General features: G+C 40.2%; 1 protein-coding gene across 1 annotated transcript in view; it reads right to left on the reverse strand.

Moving 5' to 3' along the window:
- Positions 1-1,961: 1,961 nt before the first annotated feature.
- Positions 1,962-16,111, reverse strand: part of ARHGEF33 (Rho guanine nucleotide exchange factor 33) — a gene marked incomplete at its 5' end in the record, with an annotated part of 49,406 nt that continues 35,256 nt past the window's right edge. The window contains 3 exons of the mRNA XM_081263813.1: positions 1,962-3,210; positions 10,552-10,691; positions 14,826-15,657. Coding sequence (XP_081119939.1) covers positions 3,081-3,210; positions 10,552-10,691; positions 14,826-15,657 — 1,102 coding nt within the window. The 3' untranslated portion in view covers positions 1,962-3,080. The remainder of the gene's footprint in view (positions 3,211-10,551; positions 10,692-14,825; positions 15,658-16,111) is intronic.

Consider the following 16,111-nt stretch of genomic DNA (forward strand, 5'->3'; position numbering starts at 1 on the left):
GTCTTGCTTGGATCTGCATGTAGATCCTGCAAGGTTACAGAAGAGACCTATCATAACTCCCTTGCCTGTGCAAAAATCTCCATTTTTTGGTGGAGTGCTTCTTTCTGTTCATCAACCCAAACACTTCCCAAAGATATCTGTGGTCTCATGTGTAAACTGCATTTCTCCAGAGGACTGGAGTTCACAGATTAACAACTGTCAAACTCCCATACTGACTTTCATCCCTAATGCCATATTACATTATATATCATTACTATCACTAATCATCCTGTCTCTCCTCAATTTATAATACTACCTAGAAAGATTATATAAAATAAGTTAGAACAACAAAAAAATAGCAAAGTTTTTTTTTTTTAAATTGGAGAGATGTTTTCTAATGCTAGGTGCTGTGAAAACAGCAGCAGTGTCTTTAACTGCTTCTGAAGACAACTGTATTTTATTTGTGACTTTTTTCCTTTAAAAAAGTAAAAGGCCAAAGATAAAGTATGAACCCTGAGGCTCTTTGTCAAATCAAGAGTACTATTTATTTTCTGTATCACTCTACCTATTATAGCACTACCATGAAAGTTGGCATCAAGCATTTATTGAGCACCTACTGTGTACTTTTCTAGGAGTGGAGGAGAATTTAAAAAAAAAAAAAAAAGATACGGCATAGTACCTTGAAAGAATTTGCATTCCTAATGGGAAGATAATACAAATACATCAAAAGAAAAACTAGTCACACCACAAGAGGTCACAAAAAAGATGAGGGGGCTTAAATTGGATTTTAAGATTAACAGAGAAACAGCAGCTAGAGAAAAGGTATGAAGCAAGAGTGAGCCTGGGCAAGGTACATGGTTTACTGAAAACAATAGAAGCCCAGTTAGGATAACTTAGTTTACCCAGAACAGCAAAGTATGAGATGACAGTGAGAAAGAAAACTAGCAGCCATACTATAGAGAGACAAACTTAAATGTCAAGTCAAGGAGTTTAGTTGATAATACAAGAACAGTCAAAGAGTTTCACACTGAGCAGTATTTCAGAATATTTAGTGTGTTAGAAACATATAGGAGTGGGGGCAGAGTACTTGTAGGCAATTAGAAAACTACCCCCCAAAATGCAAATTTCAGGAGACAGAGACCCAAAATAGCATAATTATTACTAGTTTCATTGATTTCATAAAATACAACTAAATTGAGCTGTGCTATAAATGTAAATCAAGATTTTTCAGAGGATGTTATCAAATGAAATTTGAGATGGGTGTGATTTTTTTTAAACCTTCCTAGTAACTGACCATTTTGATGAGAAAACAGGATATGAAAGGGAAAGGCATTTTACTGTTGATTACATTTTTATTTAAGAGGTCATGCCTTCTATTTTCATGTCCAGTTGATCTGGAATTGTGCTTTTCAAGCACTGCCTCAAAACAGTTTGGCCTAATAATTTCAAATTAATCCATTAATTTCTTTTTTTCTTCGGCTATGCTGGGGATCAAACCCAGGGCCTCACACATTTTAGTCATGTGCTCTACCACTGCTACATCTCCAGCTCTTTTTAATTTTAGACAAGAACTCATTAAGTTGCCCAGACTGGCCTTGAACTTGATATCTTCCTGCCTCAACCTCCTGAGTAGTTAGAATTACAGGTGTGTGCCTTAATGACCAGGTTGACTTAAATTTAATATTGCAAACTTCAAAAACTTGGCAGTGATTCTTAACATGTTCAAGAAACCTACTGTTCACGCTACTAATGTTGCTAATTAATTGCCAAAGAGAAGTAAAGTTGTAATACTTAGAAATAAAACATCCCCTATTTTATCAAACAGTGCATTCACAGAGGAATATGGTCTGAAGAAGTCAGGTTGAGTACTAGGATTCTGAATGTACATAAGTCAAATACTCCTAATTTTTTATAGGTAACTGACTAGGAATGGAGACAAATATTTTAAATCTATTTTTTTTTTATTATCATGGGCATATCAAGGACACCAGTCATTTGGGCCATGTCCATAAGGAAACAGCACATTTTACTACCCCAGAACCAGGAAGACATTCATTGCATTATGATTCCTTTATCTGACCTATAAGAGCTTTGTGTTTTTACAACTTCTGCAAAAGTTAGGTACTGCATCCCTGAGTTTTCATTATGACCTGGTGTTTATAGTAACCACTATGTGTCTACTGTTAAAGTACTATTGCTGTTGCCACCTTCTGTCCAGACTGAAGAAAGTCTTTTTTTAAGGATGTGGCTAAATCAGTGCTTTTTTCCTAATCCATCTGATCATGAGTGTGTGCGACACTTAGGATCACAGGTGGATCTGGAATACTGAGTACTCAACAATACAAAGACTCTGGATTATTCCCAACCTCAGTACAATCCATACAAGGGAAAAATATGGAGCTTTTTTTTTTTTGTTCCTCAGCTACCCAGTGTCTACAGAAATCATTGTTCCCATTACTGTTTTCCATTACCACCAAACAAGTTTGAAGATCAAGTGTCTTTAACCTTTGAACTTTTTTGTATCATGGCTTAAGCACAAATTCTTCATAACTCAGATTTGCAACATGTAAAATACAGTTGTGTTAATTAACCTGCTTTGCTTTAAGGGATGTTACCTATTGCCTTAGGGGTTCTGAAGACATATGGCAAGACACAGTTGGCCCCTAGCAGTGTATATTAATCTAAGCACACTAGGATGCATTAATAAGCTAAATGCCTAGGAAACACAAAATTCACATCCCTGTGAAATATGAACATGCTCAATATTATACTTGGGGAATGACTTCAAGGTGCAAGGTTTTGTTCTTACAAACATTTATTTTCCTCCAAATTGATTGTGTTTTTCTGTAATGATATGAAAAGTCTTCATTCCCTTTTCCCAAGTATTGAGTTTCAAAAAGCCAGGTCTTAACCATACACTAATCTTCATCTCTTCAATGTCTTGTATGCTGTTAGTTTCATATGTAAGTATTTATATTGGTTTTCCTCAGGGATTTATACATTGATATATATATTTTATGTATATATATATATTCCTACACAGATATATACAAGCTTTTTATCCTCATCTTACCACTTGACAATACAACTTTAAATATGTTTTACACAGCTGTTCCTTGGTCAAGGTCATTTGCAAGAGCAAGTCGGTTTCTGAAGAAATCTTGTTTGGTGGGTGAAGGATCCATTGAGGGATTCTCATTAGTTTTTTCCCTGTATTCTGATCCACTGGACCTAAAATCTCAGCACACAGATAAAGTACAGGTTGATTTGGTTTAAATTGTTTTCAAATATTTTATCTATCCAAATTGTTTTGCATTTGTAAAACAATTGTCTCCTAGATCTGGAAAAATTTTTACTCCACTAAATTTCAAGACTCAGGATATGTGATCTAAAATTTGCAGCAAACACAAAAAAGATAATATCTTTCTAATGGCTTTAGGGAATAATTGTGACATCTGTATATGTCCATGTAAGATACCATGTAATAACATTATAATAGGGCTCAGAGAATTGAAAAAATCCTATTTTGATTCATCAAGGTAACTACTCCACAAATTACCAAGGCCTTGAAATTAAAATGGACAGAACTCATCGTTCTCAACAAAGTTTATCAAGGGCCTTTACTGAGTCTGGGCATTACATTACAAACTCTTGCTTTTGCTGGTTTTCATTTTTAAATAAAAGATTTATTGAAGCCAACCACACATATATGCTACATTTGGTAGAATCCAGAAATAAGTACAGTAATAAAATTAAGAAAATACTATAATCTCAACCACCACAAAGGAGACCAAGGCCAATCAATAGTCAACAACTCAAATCAGTCCGTTTGAGTCCCCAGTTGAGGGTGCATTCTTCCTTTTATCTTGGGTAAGCCAGTTGGGCAATCCATTCCAGCTCTGTACCTTCTCCAGTTTGTTCATGTCAGAAGTCCCTGCAGGGAGGAGGCTTTCTGGAAATAACCTCTGATAAGATAGATGGGGCCCTCTCACTAGCTTAAACTCTGATGGGTGACACTAGCCCAGTAACAAAGAGCTAATACCAAAGACAATAAGCAGGATGCATGAAAGTGATGCTAGACGTGAAATTCTTTGTGCAAAGCGCCTATACAACTGAACAAGTTCTCCATATGCTGATGCTCAGTCAGGTTGCTTCCATTATCCACTAAGAAGGACAACTGGCCTCCAAGCTCTTTCACTATCATTGGTATGTTATTGTTGGATCCTTATTGTTGTTATTAGGTAAGTTAATTATGACTCTATTATTATTTCCTGAATTGGGCAGAATTCTATTCCTTTACATTATTCAAGGAAAGAAGTTGTATTGACACAGACTAAAATCCTGATGCCTAGAAACCTGACGACTGACTAGATATTTTCACCTTGATATTTGGTATCACAGATGAAGCCACAGCTCCTCTTACTTCTATCTGGTAAGGAACACTTTTCCACTGCATCCCAGCAAAGAAAGAAAAAAACTATTCTATCAATTCCAGTATATCTGGATGTTTATCAAATAAAATGATTCTTACTGGGTGAAGTTCTCTTTTTCAGGCATCCCCACTGAACTCTCCCATAAAACAGACATCACATGCCTTTCCCTAAAACTCCAGTCCTTATCAGAACTCCTGCCTACGCCCAGTTCAAATCATCCCTGATTAGTATAGCTAGACCCCAAAAGCTAGGAAAATATGTTTTTAACCATTTCATTCTTTCCCTATATCTTCTGTTGTTTAGAACACTAGGAATTCAGTGGTAGGAAGGTGGGATTTGAATTGGGCTGTTGTTTCTTTTTTTGGTATCAGGGATTGAACTCAGGAGCATTTAACCACTGAGCTACAACCCCAGCCTACAAGTTTTTTATTTAAAGACAGTGTCTCACTAAGTTGCTTAAGGCCTTGTTAAGTTGCTTAGGGCCTCACTAAGTTGCTGAGGCTGGTTTTGAACTTGCGATCCTCCTGCCTTAGCCTCCTGAGCTGCTGGGATTATAGGCAGGCGTGTGCTGCTGTTTCTTCTAAATTGTTCCCACCTCCCCCATCACACTTTCTCAGCAGAAAGTTATTAATCAAAACAAAATCTTCACCTCACATTTCCCCTTATCTATATCTGATCTCTCCAAAACCCAACATGTCACACTTTGATGTTCCAACATGCAACTGTTTAGTGTTTACCTGGAAATGGGAAAGCTTTGATGTCACCACCAGCCCCAAGGACCACAGAAATCTTCACCAGTTGAGTTCCCATTTCTGAAACAAATGCCAAAATCGCCCTGTCTAGTTTTTAAAGTCCACAAACTCAGCTTAGTTGTTTGTTTTTTTTTTTTTAACTGCTCTTCTCACAAATTGTAGCTTCCCTGGGTTTCTAGTACCTGAATGTCTCTGCATTTCTTATATTAACTAACTATTCATTAACTAAAGGCTAACTTACTAATCCTTTTCAAAATCTGATATTCTAATGTAGCCATGACTAGAAACTCATTTTCATCTTTTTTACAGATAATTTTAACTGCCCTCTTAATGATGCTTAATATGTGCTATAAGAACACCTGTACTCTTCCAAAGGCATCACTATTAGACTCTGAAGTAATGTACACCTAAAGTACTAGGAAATGACCTTCAGAGTTTAGGAGAAAGAGTTAATATATCTACTTTTATTTTCTTTCTCTGTAAAACATAGAAATGGCTTTTGAGCTTCTGGAGCTGTCTTGGCTAACAGCAGAACAGATCTGAGCAAAGACTTGCTAGGGAAGGGAAATGGCTCCCAATACATCACATAGCCAATTCAAGCATTTGGTAGAAAGAGGAAACAGAAGAGACTCATTGGTAACTTTCCTTCCATTCAAGTTACAGAGACAAAGAAAAGCACAAGTCAGGTAGATCAGTAAGTATAGATTTGCTACAGGTAAATCTGGAAAGCTTATTTGGTTTGGGGAAGGGAGAGGAGTGGTTCTATAACATAGAACCTCAGACTTTAGAAGAGATTGATTCTCTGATTGGAAAGACTATCCTTCCTAAAAGTTTCAGGATACATGTATAGGGAGAAGAATGCAGGGGGACTTGTGGGGGGGGGCACCTATCCTCTTGGACAAATCAGTCAGCCCTGATAATCAAGAAGGTATCAAATGAGCATTCATGTAACGAGTTGTTGGTGTTGTTTTCCCCACTATGCAACCTTCTTCAGTGCCAACAGCCTACAGGCACAGAGGGCCGGAAATGGTTCAGGGCACAGTTTGTTCTGGCATGGGACACTATGAGAGTAATGAATATTTTTGAGTGCTTACTAAGTGCCAATAACACTTATTAACTTGAAGCTAGATTACCTTTATATTGAACTTTAAGTTCTTAATGGGCAGGAACTATTTCTTTTACTTCTTTTGTACTGGACAAAACCTAGTATACTTAAGATCCTTAATTTAATAATGGATTTCAAATGACTTATTGAAAAAAATATTTATTATCAGGATTAAGTAGTATCAAATGTCTATCCCTTCAACCATCCCCTTCAATTTTAAAATTATATAGGAGATTAAATGAGATATGAGAATCTTAAAGTGGGTAACAATGGGTGTGGGACTTGTGATGAGCTTTAAGGAGGTAGAGAAGAAAGTGAAGATAAAATGATAAATTGATTCTTTGATAGTCCCGATTTCTATTACATGATCCGTTCCTCAGCTAAAGCTGAGCATATATAAAAACAGTTGAAAAGATGTCATAAGAAAAGAATTCACTGATATTCAGTTATATAGGACCCTGTAGAAGTTCTCTCCCAGTGTGTGATTAAGAAAATAGAGGGATGGGGATATATCTCAGTGATAGAGCACTTGCTTAGCATGTACAAGGCCCCATATTTGGTCCCCAGTACTGGGTAGGGTGGGGGAAGAAAGAAAAAGAGGGAAAAATAGATTTTTGATGTGACTGATAGAAAAATAGTAATGACTCTAAAGCATGTAAGTTACAAAGTGCTAAAAAGGAAGAGAATGGGGGAGGAAATAGAATTAATTATTTGGATGCCATATTCCATTTTCCCACCCACATTTGAAGACAAAAAGATAAAGTACCATCTACATTTCTTACCCCTGAACTGTCTTACATAATTCTCTTCCCACTGCCACACTCCCAACCAAGAATACTGTTTACCTAACTGCAAGATTTACATATAAAGATGAAGTAGCATTTGCCTCAGCCTTCACAATAAGCTAGGTTAAAGTCTTTGACAGTCTTCATTTAGATCCTTCTAGAAGTAATAGTTTGCCTTCTGTCCTGCTTAAAGGCAGGGGAAGAAGTGTTCAGTCCAGCATCAGCCTTTCACATTAGGCTTCTAAGAATCTTCATTTTAAAATGTTTAAAGTCACTTAATATTTTCAAACTTTAAGATATGTAGATTTATTTTGATCAATTCTGGACACCTTTCAGGGACATGTGACCTGGTATCTACCCAGGACAAATATGCCTGAGATAGAAACAATCAGAGGGTCATCCTTGTCCCCAGTTATCGTGGGCATTTTTCAAGATTTTTTTTATGATGTCAACTTGACTTTCCCTTTTGAATCCTTGTGGGTATGAGTCTCAGAGGGAAGAGAACCCTTTCTCAGGTTTTCTGCTGCATCTGGCTCCATGCCTAGCTTCATCCCGAAGCAGCATTCTGGGTGTGTGGGGCCACCAGCCAAACAAGCCCCTATGGAACAAAAAGTGTGTCAGTGTAGACAAGAATGAGCCTCCAAAGGGCTGTAGGAGAGGAAGGCAATGAGCCCCAGAAATGACACAGCAGCTTCACTGGCCCTGGCCCATGTGGACCTATGAGACCAAACTCTGGAGTGGTTCCAGTACCAGGCTTAGCTACCTTCTTAAAGTCACTGGGCTTGCTGCCAGTCTGACTTCCTGACACATAAGTGGTGACTGGGCTAAATGTCTCTTCCTAGTTCCTTCCAGTACCTGTCCACATGGCTGAGTTCAGAGTACAAGTTCCTACACAATTGGCTGGGATCATGTCATTCAAGATCCTATACAAATGTCTGGAATAGTGCAGGCATAGAAGATGCTGTGTTCTCATCTGAGTTAAAAGGTACTAGCACTTCTGTGCTATGCTGGGGCCTCCCTGCCCCTTCTTTCTATAGTATCATATTTTAGCATGGTCCATAATGGACATTCCATGGTTCTCAGATGAAAACACTCAGGAGAAGCTACTTAAGTTGCTTCTTTATCCCATGCCAAGTCACCAAAGTGCCCACCATGGCACCCTAAGCACAAGGCCATGCCGGCATCACCTGACGGTGCTGACTGTTCTAGACCAGAGCTACCAAGCCAGTAAAGCCTGCCAGAAGAGTTATCTGTATGGCTCCACCTTTACTTCCTCTCATATAACACTCAAGATTTAAATATAAATGACAGTTCCAGTATTGTTGACAGTAATATGACTGATACAGGCTGATCTATGAGAAAGGGAAAGAGGATTAAGGGAATATATTGGCCATATCTAAAGAGAATCCCCAAAAGCTGCAAGAGAACTAAAAGCAATTAGCTAACATGAATTTGGAGAGTCCAAAGCAAGTCCTCAACATTATATAAAGTTCTATGGGGGAGGGGCTACAAAAAGATAAATCCTGGCCTTCTATGTGATGGATCTTTAAAATTAAAGTTTTTAAATTAGAATTATAAGTTCAAGGCCACATTCACTTCTTGTTTCTGGTGACAAAATTATGTGTTTACTCAGACTGAGCTATAACAAAGTCAAACCAAACTAGAAAGGACTGGTGATTTCCTGAGCAATCTCCTACCCAGTGCAGGGAGTCCTTTCATAGTATCCCTGAGCAGTCACCCTGCTTCTACTTAAGAGAACTCACTCTCTCATGAGGTCACCAGCTCCAGTTATAGGTACATTTTAGGGAGCTCTTCTTTTCACCCACGGCTGCTATTCCTGCCCTCTGGATACAAAGAGGACAAGTCCACTCCCTCTGTCTCATGTAACCAGAAGAGCATATTTTTATATTTCTCTGATAAACAGAAATTTGAAAAGGAACCAGTGGTGAATCTATTTCTCATTGTTTTCCAAGACAGTAACCAGTCAGTATAAATGGTAGTGAGCAAAAAGTGACTGTTTCAGGAATACCATGGTTTGAAAAAAAAGAAAAAGAATAGGCTCAAGAAGTGCCTTTAGGAATCTGGAGTCCCTTAATCCCAAGTTCAGACTGGAAAGCTATCAAACTTGACAGAAGCAGGCATTAGGCCAAGAAAGATCTAAGTCTATTATCCTAGAAAGAATATACAATTCTTGACGTTTCAACCCCTGAATAAAGTGTCTTGAGGATCCAGCAGCAGTCATGCACAAATTGGGTTGCCTTAACAAAACTGAAAGGGGGCTGTAGGGCTGTGGTTAACTACAGAACTGTTCTTCCTCTTCCTCTTTCATCTAGTAACAATAGGCAAAGACCAACAATTGGAGACCCACTGATCTTAGTACCACCCTTTGTAAAATTAAGCAAACCATAAAAAAAAAATCCATACTCAATGTCTGCCCCTCTTCTCCATTTAAGACCATGATCTAAATCAGCCAATAACCTCTATCTTCAAGGCAAAAATGATTTTCCAGCAATTCTCCAAAGGCAACAACAACACCTCTGTTTAACTTTTCAAACCACAAAATATGAAGACTTGCTATTAAAAGTGACTGCAAAAAAATTTCTACCAAGAGAAAATAAATAGCAGGGAGATCTCCCTAAAGGAAAGAGAGGCAGACCTAAGGAACAGTGGAGATACAAACAGCAGTGACTCAGGCAGGCAATGGCTGGACAAGCAAATCTCTCAGTATTCAAATGTTAATGCTCATCTCCCCCTTATATTTATGATAGGGTTTGGCCCTGTCTCCTAGACTGTAGCTGAGTGCTGGACAAAATGCCTGGTGGGTGGTGTTTCATACAACAACAAAGACCTAGAATATTAGAAGAACCACAGAGGGAAATGCCTTGTTGCCTTGTGAGGAGCATGGACACTTCATTAAAGTGATTTTTAACTAGAACCCAGGCCAAATCATCCATTCAGGGAAAACACTAGCAGAAGTCCCAATAAACATGTAGTACCCCAGAAAACTATAGGCCCGTAAAAGCAGAAGTGCTGTGATGCCCTTAGAAAACCTCCCAGTAGCATGTGTGAGGCCCTGGATTTGATACCCCATCCAACAACAATATTAAAAAAAAAAAAAAAAAAGCGGGGGGGGGGGAGAAAATAAAACTTTCTCCAAGTGTGGAGGAGATTCTGATGGAGTACCCATTAAATTCAACTTCAATAGAGGATCCCACTCCCAGAGAAACCTCCTCTGCTCACTCCTCTCAGGGCAGGTGACTTTGGGAACAAGAAAGAAGGGATAAAAGAAGTAGCAGGAGAGAGAGTTGAGTGTGCTTCTACTCTGGGAGATTACAATGAGAAACATCTTCACCCTGCAGAAATTGTGGCCACTGGGAGCAAGCACTAAACTTGAAACTATGCGAGACCAGACTACTTGATAATTATTAATGTTAAAACCTCCAGACTTAGCCCAAAGGGAAATGAGTTACAATGCTGTCTTGTCTAAGGCTACTCACTTCTTTTTAAAGAGCTTGCGGAAGGAGCTGCGAAAGCCCCCTTTCTGGTCTTGCCTGGGATTTTGATCGCTGAAAGATGTTTGTTCACTTTCTCTTTCTTCCTTTGGACAGAATCGGGTGGTGTCTTCTAAATGCATCTCCTGAAAACACAAAAGAGGTACTGTTTTTTTACTCTTTTCCAAAAATATCTATCCTGACTATGGGTCAGTTTTTTTATTTTGTCACTTTCCTCACCTACCCCAAAAGACTATCAGTGAATACCCAATCCCAACTAAAGCACACTTAGGCTAATAAAGAAATCATGAAATGGAAAGGAGAACATTTTCTGCTGAGTGTAGTATTTCCTATATATCAATAATCTAGGATAGGAACATAGTGAATGCTTAAAAAGTATAGAAAGTGAATGCTTATTCTGGCACTGACACTGTCTTGCTGGAAACCCAGTACTAAGCCCCTTCATATCTCTGAATATATTTCTTTCTAAAAAATAAGAAATCTCCTTAACTGTAACATGAGTTTTAAACTCATGTTTCTAATTCTCCATTTTAGGCATAAATGAGGGAAGGAGTTTTTGAGAGGTCAGAACTGTTTAGAAGTAAGATCACCTACTATCTCCAAACTGAAAATAAGCCTTTAACACAGTTTTTACAATTCAGAATCCATGATATTTGGAATATAAAATAAAATAGAAATAAGGATGTATCTTTTGTGAACTCTCATTTTTTAAATGTGAAATGTGTCAACTAATAGATGTGCATATACATATATATTATATCTTGAGTTAACTAATTTAAAATTAATCTAAAAATAGTTTCTGGATTTTGAATAACCTTAAAAGTATCCAAGAAGTCAAGGCAAAAAAACATAGAGAATGCCCTGTAAGTCACATGAATTGGATGGGTGACTGCTGATAGAAGAGCAAAACATGAGGATGATTTTTTTTTTTCAGGAAACATACAGGTTTGACTTAGAGAAATTAAGTTGGGGTTGTAGTCACAGATCTGAAATTATCTGAGATTCTGCTAAGATTCATAACTAGACTATGGAGATCAATATCCTGATGGCTTAGTAGAGTGTTTCTCAGATGTGTGGTCCTGGGACTATAAGATCAGCTGAGGCCTCTATTTAAAATGTAGATTTTTGCCTTTCATGGTGGCACACACTGGTATTACCAGTAACTCAGAAGTGGAGACAGGAGGATTGTTTGTGTCAGGAGTTTGAGACAAGCCTAGACAACATAGCAAGACCCTATCTCAAAAACACCTGAGCCCCACCCAACTTTCTTAATCAGAATCTCTGAAGTGAAGCCTGGATAATCCTTAAGCACACTTGCACATGAAAATCAGTGATTTAAGGCATGTTTCTTCTCATCTTCTCTTCATGTTTACATGAATCACCTAGGTATGAATCCTAAATTGCAGTTTCTGATTCAGTAGGTTAGGCTATAAATTCTGGATATAGCAAATTCCTAGGCAATGCACTCACCACTAGCTTGACAATTATATTTTGAGAAATGGGCTTTTAGGGACTACAACCAGGCTACAGTGTTGGCGAAAATGCCTGGTGGGTGATGTTTCACACAAGGACTTGGAATTCAGGACTACAGAAGGAAATAGCTTATTTTTGCCTCCAGTTGAGTATGGAAACTCTATTAAAGTGATTTTTAACTAGGACCCTTATCAAATCATTCATTTAGGGAAACTAAATCTATTAACTGTTTAAGGAAAAAAATCTTTCTGTAGAACCATAAGCTTAATAAAATTTTATATCTGTATAGCATCCCATACTTTACAAAGCACATTGACAAATTTTATCTTTTTTGGCCTGATCTTCACAACAAACCTGTGACATAAGTAAGGTAAATATTGCCTTGTTTTTATAGGTAAGAAAGCTGGAAACACAGAGAAGCCAAGTGAATTGTCTAAAAGCACACAGCTATTTAGCATAGAGCCAGAATTAGAACCTAGAGCTCCTGACACCCAATCAGATGTTCTTTGCACTAAAACACAGTATCTTCTTTCTTGATTTTGAGAGAGGACACTAAGGACTAGGCTTCAGTTGGCTCTCCTGGGCAGACGTAGGAGATGCAGAGTATATAGAGATAGAACAGAAGTTTTCCACATCTCAATAGTCAAATAAGATAAGGTGAGGTATGGTGGCACATGCCTGTAATCCCAGCAACTCAGGAGTCTGAGACAGAAGGACTGCAAGTTCCAGGCCAGCCTGGGCAACTTAATGAGACTCTGTCTCAAAATAAAAAATTAAAAGGGCTGGGGATGTACCTCAGGGTTAGAGGACCCCTGAATCCAATCCCAAATACCACCAAAAGGGGGGATAGTTGTAGGGTTATCTTTTGCAACAAAATTCCCCATCCTGCCCCCACTTCATATACACTTATTCATATATACATGCACTCACCCATATATACATACAAACATGCATGCATGCACATACACATTTGCACCAACTTTAATACTCATACACAACCTCTGCCCACCTGCATTCTGCACACAACTCTCTCTAAGAATTCTAGTAATCTAGGCCTTCTGAGTTTTTATAAAGAAAAATTTGTCCAAAACCAGAAATAAGCAATGGGAACTTTTGCATATTTGAAAATTTTACTGACATGTACTGCTAGAGAAAAGATCTTTTTAAAACAGATTTCATTTGATACTTCTTTGGTATCTCTTCTTAAACTGACTTGATTTCTGTTTACAATGTTAGGGGAGGAAATTTGTTGCCCAATTTGTGTGATTAACAGTTTCTAACATATTGTTATTTCATATGTCTGTTAAACAGTCACAAATATATTACTCATTGTTTCTCAGATATATTACTTGTTATTTCTGATTAATGGTTTTTATCTGGCAATTGTTGAACCCCTAAATTTTCACACATCAATTAGGGGAAAACATTTTTATGAACATGTGAAATGAAAGCATTTTTAACAGCATAAACTATACTAATTACACTTTTTTTCATGCCTGACTACCTCAGATTTCCCTCAGCTAACTTCTAGGCAACTTTTCAAATCTAATTCAGACACCCAATATTTCCTAAATACTTCCTGTATTTAGGAAGGCTTTTCTGACCACCATCATACCAAGAAATTTTAGATAATCCTCTTGTGGGCTCCTACAGTTTATCATAGTTCTGTGTTTTTGTGCCTTACTCCTATACTAAGCTAGTAATCTGGAGGACAGAAATTAGATGTTGTTTGTTTCTAAATCCTCAGCAATGAGCATAGAAATTAGAACAAGGCAGGCACTTAATTTTGTTTGTTGGAAAATTAATTAAAGGAGTCAGTGATCATCAATCTGTCCCTACTCGGAGATGAGAATAAGTGGAATGGAAGGGTTGTGGTACAGGTGAAAGTTGTGTTACTTTCTGCCTAATCAGAAATTGTCTGTTTCAATCACATTAAGAACTTAAATATTTGCTTACGAACTACTGGCCCTTTCATGGACATGTGTTTAATCACTCTTTTTAAGGCCCCAAGGCTTGAAAACACTAAGGATAGGCATCAAAATGCATCAACGTTCACTGAGACCAAAGAAGGTGTTTTTTGAGTCAATTCTTCTCTATCATGGGATGTCCTTGTCCCATCCAATATAAATTAATGTGACATCCTTTTCTAATCAAAAAGAAAGCAAGCAGAAATGAAAGTTAGCTTTGCAGCAAACTTCTCAAAGCCCACACTAAAAGCAGGGCAACTTGCCTCATCCCTAGCTACAAACAAGGACAGTGGGGGCTTGGAGTAGGGTAGCTGTCACACAGTCTTCAACGTTTAAACAAGGAGGGCTTCCTAACAGGCAAGGGGTGAAAGCCAAGCCAGGGAGTTGCGTGCAACGCTTTGAAACAAGTTCAACTCTAAGGTGCCACAAGCTGAAGGAGAATAACATCACTCCTAATCCTCTCAGAGCGAGAGGAGAAAGGGGAGACGGGAAGAGAACGCTTTCACAGAGAGAAGGAAGAGATTGGAGAGGAGGGGCGAGGGAGAGAGAATGAGTATGAACATGGAGACAACGCAGATCTAAAATGAGTCGAGGTCTTCTCTGCCCTCACACATGTACTTGTGTGACCTGCTCTGTGTCCTGTACGGGAGCTGCCACTCGCCTTCAAGGCCTCCGAGGCCTTTTACTGGGGCAGGCGACTTCTGGGTCCCTAGCCTGGCCTCACCCCACTCCCCTCCTCGCTAGGGGGCGTCGGGCTGGCCCTGCAGCTCTAGGCCCGGGGCCGCCGGCGTTGTGGGTTTCGGTTCGGTTTTACTTTACCCTCCTTACTTCCAAATAGGTCTGTTTTTCGCTTTGGGACCTCTGTTGGGGGAAGAAGGTCCGCGGCGCGCCGCGGGGTACGGCAGCGCCGCCGGCCGGGCCGTGGGACTGCGCGGCGCGCTCCGCACGCTCCGCGCGCTCGGCCTTGAGCGGCGCGCGGCCGCCGCTGCTGCTGCGCGTGCTGTAGAGGCGCGGGGCCACGCCCTCGGCGGGCGGCGTGCGCGGGAACTCCTTGAGCGAGCGGCTTAGCGGCTTGGTCTTGCCGTGCGCCTGCGCCTGCGCTGCTGCCTCCAGCTTGTAGGCGCCGCTGCTGCTCGCCGGCGACGTGGCGCTCTTGGGCAGCGGCTGCAGCGCGTGCTCGGGCCGCTCGGCCTCCATGGCGAAGCTGACGGGCCGCAGGAAACAGATGTCCAGGCTGGACTCGGAAGAGGCCGGCGAGCAGTTCTCGAAGAGGGCCGGGGCCTGGAAGGACTCCTCGTCGTAAGGCGCAGGCAGCGCGAAGATCTCGCCGCCGTATTCGAACTCCTCGTAGCCCGCCGGCACGAAGCCGCGGGCGTCGGGCAGCAGCTCGGCCGGGGCGCGCAGGGAGCGCTCCACGTTGCCCAGCTGCTCGGCGGGAGAGGGCTCGAAGTCCATCTCGGGGATGGCCTGCAGGGGCCCGGCGAGCGCCTTCACGTCCTGCTCGGCCGCACAGAACTGTGCGGGCGCCAGCAGGCTCTCGGGCCTCTCGTGCTTTCTGCCCTCCATCTCCCAGTCACTGGGCTTCCCGGGCTGCATGCTCTCCATCATGCTTTGCTGCTGTTGGCCTTTCTTCACTGGGGGCATCAGGTGTCTTTAAAGGGGAAACAATACAGAAGAGGTGTGCTTATTGTTTATTAGTGCTAACCTCTTAATGATAATGGCTCGCCCTTCCTGTCCCAGGTGCTTGCCAAGCTCCACAAACTTCTGAATAGTTCCCAGGAACCTCTGTCCCCAAGTGGAAGAGTAGAAATGGCCAGGAGCCCCTCAATGCCTGAGCCCCTCAATGGCACCAAGGACCATTTTCATTCCCCTTTGTGTAAGCTCTGGCCCTCTCACCATCAGTCACAGTATCCCAAGGCATCTCTTAAAACTGCTCTTTCTTGCCCTGGTTGATACAAAATAATGGAAATTCAACTTTTGTTCCACCCATGGATCTTCACACTTAAAAACAAGTATATTCCTAGATGAAATAAATGTGGCATATCTTGATAACTTGAATCTGAATGGTGGCATGTGGGGTTCATTGTACTTGGGTAAATTTAAAT

Source organism: Spermophilus citellus, assembly GCF_964194105.1.
Source record: "Spermophilus citellus genome assembly, chromosome: 13".
In the NCBI taxonomy this organism is placed as follows: domain Eukaryota; kingdom Metazoa; phylum Chordata; class Mammalia; order Rodentia; family Sciuridae; genus Spermophilus; species Spermophilus citellus.